Source organism: Oncorhynchus mykiss, chromosome 13, assembly GCF_013265735.2.
Source record: "Oncorhynchus mykiss isolate Arlee chromosome 13, USDA_OmykA_1.1, whole genome shotgun sequence".
NCBI classification, from domain to species: Eukaryota; Metazoa; Chordata; class Actinopteri; order Salmoniformes; family Salmonidae; genus Oncorhynchus; species Oncorhynchus mykiss.
This window is the reverse complement of record NC_048577.1, coordinates 32,592,016-32,602,420: the sequence shown is the minus strand read 5'-3', so window position 1 is coordinate 32,602,420 and position 10,405 is coordinate 32,592,016. Positions and strand designations below refer to the sequence as shown.

The 10,405-nt window shown below is 38.8% G+C and overlaps 1 protein-coding gene across 1 annotated transcript; it reads left to right on the top strand.

The window, feature by feature from the left end:
- Positions 1–331: 331 nt before the first annotated feature.
- Positions 332–9,715, top strand: LOC110515956. Its single transcript, XM_036939739.1, has 10 exons — positions 332–637; positions 733–819; positions 950–1,099; positions 1,347–1,436; positions 1,530–1,631; positions 7,900–8,049; positions 8,146–8,232; positions 8,364–8,513; positions 8,761–8,850; positions 8,945–9,715. The coding sequence occupies exons 1-10, from the start codon at positions 512–514 to the stop codon at positions 9,050–9,052; spliced, it is 1,140 nt and encodes a 379-aa protein (XP_036795634.1). The 5' UTR covers positions 332–511; the 3' UTR covers positions 9,053–9,715.
- Positions 9,716–10,405: the final 690 nt, after the last annotated feature.

Below are 10,405 nucleotides of genomic sequence, written 5' to 3'. Positions count from 1 at the left end.
ATTGGTGTTTATAAAGACATAAAGAGGTCTACTGCACGCATTGTAAAATTAAGGGGTTCGATTATCTCTCTCTCTCTCTCTCTCTTCTCTCTCTCTCTATTCTCTCTCTCTCTCTCTATGAGTTCTTTTTTTTAACCTACTTAGGAAAATGTTCCTCCTATGAAGGAAAACTCGAAACATGATGAGAGGGAACACGAAAAGAGAAATCCGGTCTTGCGGTTCACTTGGCAAAACTTTCCCAAATTCATTCATTTCAACTCTTCATTTAGCGAGACACCCTTTCACTTTTTGTACATCCATTCAATCCTCACTATTTAAGATAATCCGCAGATATGGGATCAGAACACAAACCAAATTCTGACTGGAGGAAATTTGCAATATACTGGCAACAGGTAAGTCAACAACATGCTATCATTTGATCATTGCTTCGGGCTTCAATTAATTAATTATTTTCAGGATTATATTCAACTAACAATGACCATCTGTTGCAGATCATCTAACTACCATAAGAATGGCAATTCAGACTATCACTTGGATGAGCGCCTTCCTCTGCCTCGCGCAGGTTTTCTCGATGCCCATGCCTTGCCAGCTACAAGGACAGCTGGTGCGAACAACCCACAACCTACTGAGAGACATGGTAGATTTTATAAATTACTTTTGACTTGAGATGTATTATCCAACTATGTTTAACTGAATAGCTCAACATGAAAATGTGTTTTCTCCTTCTTTCAGGGCGGTCATTTTCCTCTGGAGTGCCTGCAGGAGAATGTCTTCATGGCATTCCCAGCCACCTCATTTGCAACCTCCGGGGCGCCACAGGTAAGGGCAAGCGAGCATATTCAGAGTTCTTTACAGCATGAAAGAGTATTTGCAACCGTTAGGATTAGAAAGTAGAACACTTTACACGGCCATTTATGTTAATTGAAATTATTGTTGTTGTCCGTTTCAGTTGAGCAGCAGTGCTGCTAAGGCTATTTATGAGACATTGAAGAACATCGACACATTGTTCGGAACTGACGAACTGCCGACAATGTGGGACCAACAGAAGTTGGAGTATTTTCAGAACATTATCTACCGTCAGATTGAAGAGAGCGAGTGTGTGAGTACCTACCTAGGCCAATACAGATAGCTTAACTGTTTAAGTGTGGTATGGTGACATTTGAATTATTTTATTCTTGTGTCAGATGATGGGGAGTGTGGTTATCTAGTCAGGGCAAAGATGCTGAATACCTACTTTAGGAACATCGCGGCAGTCATAAAATAAAAAGTAGGGTACAAGCAAATGCACTATAATGGATGCATTTTAATTATTATTCATCGCCTGCCTCTTTCCTCCTTTCTGGCAGATGAGCAGTGTGGATACAAGTGATTATCCCATCAGGGCAGAGGGCCTGAAGACATACTTTGGGAACATTGCAGCAGTTTTAAAAGAAAAGGTAGGATATAGGTTGAAAAAAATAGACACTTTGTTTTGATAATATCTCTACATAGGATAATATTGCCCTAACAATTTATTTTTATTTTCACAGAATTTCAGTTACTGCGCCTGGGAAGTGGTTCGAAAAGAACTCCTGTACACCCTAGAATTCATTCTGAAACACAACTCTGACAGCCTTCTGTGGTCCAACAGAACATGAATTTGAACTTGCAGATCTTTTTTTACTAATGTGTTTTACAATTGTGCTTGATTTTTAAAGCCTTCTATTCTACAATCATGCAATGTGCAATGTCAAACAGCAATATCATACATGTATTTATTTATGTATTTATTTATCAAGGTTATTTATTGATGTAGGCCTACTTCTATATTTATTTATTTATTTGTCAAGGTTATTTATTGATGTAGGCCTATTTATGAATCTATTTATCTATTTGAAAATCGTGCCTTTTGTTGCTCTTCATCAAATGTTAAGTTAATAAATAAAAAATACTTTTAAATATTGGTAATCTCAGTGCTCATTCTGTATCCAAGTCCAAGGTGTGATTTTATGTAGTTATTTTCTATTTCACCTTTATTTAACCAGGTAGGCCAGTTCAGAACAAATGATCATTTACAACTGCGACACTGCCAAGATAAAGCAAAGCAGTGCGACAAAAGCAACAACACAGAGTTACACATAAACAAACGTACAGTCAATAACACAATAGAAAAATCTATGTGCAGTGTGTGCAAATGTAGAAGAGTATGGGAGATAAGACAATAAACAGGCCATAGAGGCAAAATTATTACAATTTAGCATTAACAATGGAGTGATAGACATGCAGATGATGATGTGCAAGTGGACATACTGGGGTGCAAAAGAGCAAGAGGGTAAATAATAATATGGGGATGAGGTAGTTTGGTTTGCTACTTACAGATTGGCTGTGTACAGCTGCAGTGATCGGTAAGCTGCTCTGACAGCTGATGCTTAAAGTTAGAGAGGGAGACATGTGTCTCCAGCTTCAGTGATTTGTGCAATTAATTCCAGTCATTGGCAGCAGAGAACTGGAAGGAATGGCGGCTAAAGCAAGTGTTGGCTTTGCGGATGGCCAGTGAAATATACCTGCATATACCTGCTGGAGGGCGTGCTAAGGGTAGGTGTTGCTATGGTGACCACTGATTTGGAATAAGGCGGGACTTTACCTAGCAAAAACGTATAGATAACCTGGAGCCAGTGGGTTTGGCAACGAATATGTAGTGAGGGCCAGCCAGAGAGAGCATACAGGTCGCAGCGGTGGGTAGTATATGGGGCTTTGGTGACAAAACGGATGGCGCGATGATAGACTACATCCAGTTTGCTAAGTAGAGTGTAGGAGGATATTTAGTAAATGACATCGCCGAAGTCAAGGATTGGTAGGATTGTCAGTTTTACGAGGGTATGTTTGGTAGCATGGGTGATGGAGGCTTTGTTGTGAAGTAGGACGCCGATTCTAGATTTAATTTGGGGTTGGAGATGCTTAAGGTGAGTCTGGAAGGAGAGTTTACAGGCTAACCAGACACCTAGGTATTTGTAGTTGTTTCACATATTCTAAGTCAAAACCGTCCAGAGTCGTGTTGCTATTAATGCAAGAGGGTGCGGCAGCAATCGATGGAAGAGCATGCACTTAGTTTTACTAGCAATTAAAAGCAGTTGGAGGCCACGGAATGAGTGTTGTATGGCGTTGAAGCTCGTTTGGAGGTTTGTTAGCACAGTGTCCAAACAAGGACTAGATGTCTACAGAATGGTGTCGTCTGCGTAGAGGTGGATCAGAGAATCATCAGCAGCAAGAGCTACATCATTGATATATTCATAGAAAAGAGTCAGCCCAAGAATTTAACCTTGTGGCACCCCCATAGCGGACATTAAGATTTGTATTAAACATGCTCAGGACATATGCACGGATGGCAGTACAATTAGTCCTATAGCCAGCCTACTAATCCATAAAGGAAAGCCATTAAAACAAGTCAAATGTATCTTCTCAAAATGTAGATATATTCAAATGCTTTTTTTCAATTAAGTGTGTTTTATCACTGGACAGGGCTGGCCTGGTTTGGACAGGGCTGGCCTGTTTTGAACAGTGTACTTTGAGCACCTATACAACTTCCGTTCCAACCATGGAGATACTATTACATTATTAGAATTGCTAATTCTACGCTTCCAACCCATCTATGAAATTGTGTTCCACAATCAATAACGTATTAGGAGTAATATTCGCCGAATAGAATGCAAAAGTGCACAGTGTATTCTGTTATCATGAAATGCATTGCTCCAATGTAATTCTTTGCATAGACATGTACGAAAACTGTTCACTGTCTTTACGTTTTTCATGATTCATTTCACAATAGCATAATTAAGAGTCACCCGTTGAAAATTGGGGCTTATCAAGGGAATCATTCAACCTTCTTCACAGTGTTTTCCCTGTACACCAAGTCAGAACCGAAGGATTAAAAACGGGGCATATAAGCAGACAATGAACGATCTAAAAATATTTGATTACTCAAGAAAGCAAAAAAGAGACCATTTTTGTATGCAGCTTTATTAACTCAATGATTGTTGTTGTTTTTCTACATTGTTTACAAACTGATATGTGAAACTTATTGATGCCAAAATAGCAAGTAAAACAGGCAACAACAAAAAAAAGTTAAACAAATGTAATTTTTCTGCTGTTGTGGCTAAACTTTTTTTGTTGTAGTTAAACATATGGGGCTCAAAACAGGTGGGGTACGGTTGGAAAACCGGTCGCCACTGGGTGGGTCCAATATCAAATGCTCTGGAATAGAGGCTAAATGAAGCTGAGCTAATTCTAAATCACCACAAATAGGATGCATTTTGCTGCCACAAATCACATATGAAACTGGGAACTTCCAAGCGCCTTTGTGGTGTCATAGGACGCCTTGGCAGCGCACCTGCTGTGGTTGAGTTGAGTGAAGACATAAAATATATATATATATTGTGTGCTCTCCAGGAACATAGCGCATGCGCATGGGAGATCACGCGAGTGGAGGTTCGCGACAACCTGGTGCAGTTCAAGAAATTCCTCGACAGCAGAGTCAAGCCATGAGGAAGAAGAGGTCTGTTGGAAAACCACATAATCATCATTGGAGACATGTGACATGTTTCTGATCCCGGCTAATAGATTGACAGCTGATATATTTACTGACTGAATTATTTATTTATAAACATGTGAAGGCTATGAAGTTGTTCCTTTATAATGAAATCAAATAATTATTCTCTCATCATTTTTATTTATTCGTTTATATATTCAGTCATTCATCCTTTCATTGTTTCATGCATTCATTTGTTTATAGACTGAATTTTTAAAGGAGCAGTCTGCTGTTCAAACAATACCAAAACGGTCAATGAACCACTATTTTTCTCAATAGCTGTGGATTGGAGAAAAGTAATCATTGTCAAAGAACTAAGGATGAAAGGAATGTCCATCTACGAGATTAAAGTTATGGGCTAGTTTGAACTACATTTGGAAGCTGTACCTTGTTTTACCTACGTGTTTTACCTACGATAATGTTATCACAACACATTGGTAAAGTGGTTTATTCTTGCAGGTCTGCTAGTCTCCCCGAACGACGAAAAATTCAAATATTCATGCTAGCCTTTAAATGGTTGAGTATCTACCTGACTCTGTTCTGTTCTGCTTATACACGGCAGCATCTGAACTGTGCATGTGGACGCAATTCATGCACTAGTGCGTTATTTTTGCACCTGTCCACTATTTGATGTGCAAAATTTGATACTCAATATATCTCATTATTAGACCTCAATTTATTTTATTTTATTATAGGACGTTTTATATAACCAATGCCTTCACTCTCTGTACCACAATGTTTCATTTATGGATACTATTCCAATACAGTTCAGTTTTTTATATTGATATGACTTTATTTCAGGGTGGACAATTTCCAGTTCTGTTTCCGTAAAGAAAAGTCGAGCGCTTGTTTCCAGAGCATGTTTACAAGAACACACAGGTAAGATACTGAAGTGTATCATGTAGCAAGATTTGGATAGAATCAACTAGAGAGTTTGATGTTTTTCCATTTCAAAATGATAAATTGGAAGTTTAACCATGGAATTTATGAGACATCCTAATGCCTAAAACGTTGTTTTCTTTCATACAGGGCGAGGACGTCTCTGTGAATGCATTAGAGGCTTTGGAGTATATGGCCCAATTATTTAACAGCCTGACTCTTGTCACATGGAACAAAGAAACACTGAACCTGTTCAAAAACAGATGACCTAGTTAAGTTAAGAAATTGGAGGGATGCGTAAGTATGATCCCGCATCTTGTAGCCTAAGTTATATTTGGGGGGCAGACAATAATTAGCACAGGTCTTTATTTTGTGATTTAATCTAAGCGATATATTTTTTTATGTACTTTTCTTAAGAGGGAACTAATTCACTCACAACCATTTTCTATTGTCTTCAGGTCGGGTTTGGTGTTGGAGCATCCTCTGGAGATGGAGTGTCAGTGACTTCAGGCAAAGGGTCTCTGAAAACGTATTTCAACAAGCTGAACACAATCTTGATACAGAAGGTTTCCAATATCAAATGCACTCGAAAATAGGCTAAATTAATCAGAGGAAAAGTTCTAGATCACCACAAATCGGAGGAATTTCGCTGAAACTTGGAACTTCCAAGCGCCGTTTTTTTGTGTGTCGTCGGATGCGTTGGCGCAGCACCTGCTGTGGTTGAGTTGACTGAAAAAAATGCATGTCTTGTATGCGCTCCAGTAAAAAAGCGCATGAGCAGGTGAGATCGTGGGAGAGGAGCTTCGCTACAAACTGGTGCAGTTTTAAAAATTCCTTGACACCATGGTCAAACTGTGACGAAGTCGACTGCAGAGTCAAGCGGTGAGGAAGAAGCGGTCTGTTAGACAACCTCATAATCATCATTGGAGACATGTGACATGTCCTTGAGGCTGGCTAATAGATAGATGGATGATATTTTTACTGACTGACTGATATGTTTATATGTGAAGGCTTTGTATTTATGTATTATAACACTATTAAATGACATAATACATGCATCTATTATCATATAGTTTTTTTCCATTCATTTATATATTCAGTCATCCATTTATTCATCCATTCAGTCTCATGCATTCATTTGTTTATAGGCAATCTACAGTTAAATTAAACACCATAGTGGTCACTCAACCACTATTCTGGGAAATGAGGGATGTGGGTCGAGAAAAGTAACCGCTGTCAGAGAGCTATTGATTCAAGTAATGACCATCCAAAAGATCAACATTATAGTTTCAAATACATTTTTAAGCTATACAGTGTTTGTTTAGATGTATATTGTCTCAAACAATGTAATAAAAAAGTACATTTTGGGTTCTGTTGAGGATAAGACACGTGAACTGAGCTCATTGTGCCTTTAAAAGTTATATATTATCCAAGAGTCAATGGGTAGCCTGTGTATCATTCAGTTAAAAGTCCTACATTAAATGTAGCATTCGCAGAAATTGCCCCTTTAACTAAGCATATCCAAGACGATGAAAAATAGTGTTATTAGGAATTAGGTATTTTTCTACTAAACCCACGACAATGTTATCAAAACACATTAATTAGCACATTGGTTTATTTAGTCTCTCGTAAGTAATAAATAGTCAAATGGTAATGTTAGCCTGATTATTCAGATACAGACGTCATCAAATGCTGGATGATTTCTATTTAATCATCAGTTATTATCAACAGTTTCATTCGAATGTATCGACATGAATGGGATTAACGACAGAAGATGCAAACAGAACGAGATCCATTTTAAATCATCATCTCTCACTCCCTCTGTCACATTCACACGCACGAACGCGTGTCACATAGAGTGAGAAACACACAAACATGCTAATAGCAGGTTTGTGATTAAAAAACAAACATTGTAGTAGGTCTTCCCTTAGTTCATAAAAGTGCTATTAGATAAATATTGGTGTTTATAAAGACATAAAGAGGTCTACTGCACGCATTGTAAAATTAAGGGATCGATTATCTCTCTCTCTCTCTCTCTCTATTCTCTCTCTCTCTCGCTCTCTCTCTCTCTCTCTCTCTATGAGTTCTTTTTTTAACCTACTTAGGAAAATGTTCCTCCTATGAAGGAAAACTCGAAACATGATGAGAGGGAAGTGGAGCACACGAAAAGAGAAATCCGGTCTTGCGGTTCACTTGGCAAAACTTTCCCAAATTCATTCATTTCAACTCTTAATTTAGCGAGACACCCTTTCACTTTTTGTACATCCATTCAATCCTCACTATTTAAGATAATCCGCAGATATGGGATCAGAACACAAACCAAATTCTGACTGGAGGAAATTTGCAATATACTGGCAACAGGTAAGTCAACAACATGCTATCATTTGATCATTGCTTCGGGCTTCAATTAATTAATTATTTTCAGGATTATATTCAACTAACAATGACCATCTGTTGCAGATCATCTAACTACCATAAGAATGGCAATTCAGACTATCACTTGGATGAGCGCCTTCCTCTGCCTCGCGCAGGTTTTCTCGATGCCCATGCCTTGCCAGCTACAAGGACAGCTGGTGCGAACAACCCACAACCTACTGAGAGACATGGTAGATTTTATAAATTACTTTTGACTTGAGATGTATTATCCAACTATGTTTAACTGAATAGCTCAACATGAAAAATGTGTTTTCTCCTTCTTTCAGGGCGGTCATTTTCCTCTGGAGTGCCTGCAGGAGAATGTCTTCATGGCATTCCCAGCCACCTCATTTGCAACCTCCGGGGCGCCACAGGTAAGGGCAAGCGAGCATATTCAAGAGTTCTTTACAGCATGAAAGAGTATTTGCAACCGTTAGGATTAGAAAGTAGAACACTTTACACGGCCATTTATGTTAATTGAAATTATTGTTGTTGTCCGTTTCAGTTGAGCAGCAGTGCTGCTAAGGCTATTTATGAGACATTGAAGAACATCGACACATTGTTCGGAACTGACGAACTGCCGACAATGTGGGACCAACAGAAGTTGGAGTATTTTCAGAACATTATCTACCGTCAGATTGAAGAGAGCGAGTGTGTGAGTACCTACCTAGGCCAATACAGATAGCTTAACTGTTTAAGTGTGGTATGGTGACATTTGAATTATTTTATTCTTGTGTCAGATGATGGGGAGTGTGGTTATCTAGTCAGGGCAAAGATGCTGAATACCTACTTTAGGAACATCGCGGCAGTCATAAAATAAAAAGTAGGGTACAAGCAAATGCACTATAATGGATGCATTTTAATTATTATTCATCGCCTGCCTCTTTCCTCCTTTCTGGCAGATGAGCAGTGTGGATACAAGTGATTATCCCATCAGGGCAGAGGGCCTGAAGACATACTTTGGGAACATTGCAGCAGTTTTAAAAGAAAAGGTAGGATATAGGTTGAAAACAAATAGACACTTTGTTTTGATAATATCTCTACATAGGATAATATTGCCCTAACAATTTATTTTTATTTTCACAGAATTTCAGTTACTGCGCCTGGGAAGTGGTTCGAAAAGAACTCCTGTACACCCTAGAATTCATTCTGAAACACAACTCTGACAGCCTTCTGTGGTCCAACAGAACATGAATTTGAACTTGCAGATCTTTTTTTACTAATGTGTTTTACAATTGTGCTTGATTTTTAAAGCCTTCTATTCTACAATCATGCAATGTGCAATGTCAAACAGCAATATCATACATGTATTTATTTATGTATTTATTTATCAAGGTTATTTATTGATGTAGGCCTATTTATGAATCTATTTATCTATTTGAAAATCGTGCCTTTTGTTGCTCTTCATCAAATGTTAAGTTAATAAAATAAAAAATACTTTTAAATATTGGTAATCTCAGTGCTCATTCTGTATCCAAGTCCAAGGTGTGATTTTATGTAGTTATTTTCTATTTCACCTTTATTTAACCAGGTAGGCCAGTTCAGAACAAATTATCATTTACAACTGCGACACTGCCAAGATAAAGCAAAGCAGTGCGACAAAAGCAACAACACAGAGTTACACATAAACAAACGTACAGTCAATAACACAATAGAAAAATCTATGTGCAGTGTGTGCAAATGTAGAAGAGTATGGGAGATAAGACAATAAACAGGCCATAGAGGCAAAATTATTACAATTTAGCATTAACAATGGAGTGATAGACGTGCAGATGATGATGTGCAAGTGGACATACTGGGGTGCAAAAGAGCAAGAGGGTAAGTAATAATATGGGGATGAGGTAGTTTGGTTTGCAATTTACAGATTGGCTGTGTACAGCTGCAGTGATCGGTAAGCTGCTCTGACAGCTGATGCTTAAAGTTAGAGAGGGAGACATGTGTCTCCAGCTTCAGTGATTTGTGCAATTAATTCCAGTCATTGGCAGCAGAGAACTGGAAGGAATGGCGGCTAAAGCAAGTGTTGGCTTTGCGGATGACCAGTGAAATATACCTGCATATACCTGCTGGAGGGCGTGCTAAGGGTGGGTGTTGCTATGGTGACCACTGATTTGGAATAAGGCGGGACTTTACCTAGCAAAAACGTATAGATAACCTGGAGCCAGTGGGTTTGGCAACGAATATGTAGTGAGGGCCAGCCAGAGAGAGCATACAGGTCGCAGCGGTGGGTAGTATATGGGGCTTTGGTGACAAAACGGATGGCGCGATGATAGACTACATCCAGTTTGCTAAGTAGAGTGTAGGAGGATATTTAGTAAATGACATCGCCGAAGTCAAGGATTGGTAGGATTGTCAGTTTTACGAGGGTATGTTTGGTAGCATGGGTGATGGAGGCTTTGTTGTGAAGTAGGACGCCGATTCTAGATTTAATTTGGGGTTGGAGATGCTTAATGTGAGTCTGGAAGGAGAGTTTACAGGCTAACCAGACACCTAGGTATTTGTAGTTGTTTCACATATTCTAAGTCAAAACCGTCCAGAGTCGTGTTGCTA

What these genes read in the sequence shown, in the direction of transcription:
- LOC110515956 (XM_036939739.1), top strand. Translation starts at nt 512, where the DNA reads ATGGCAATTCAGACTATCACTTGGATGAGCGCCTTCCTCTGCCTCGCG. An exon ending in ACAACCTACTGAGAGACATG is followed by an intron (nt 638 to 732) that starts GTAGATTTTATA and finishes TCCTTCTTTCAG; the next exon opens with GGCGGTCATTTTCCTCTGGA. An exon ending in CAGCAGTTTTAAAAGAAAAG is followed by an intron (nt 8,851 to 8,944) that starts GTAGGATATAGG and finishes TTATTTTCACAG; the next exon opens with AATTTCAGTTACTGCGCCTG.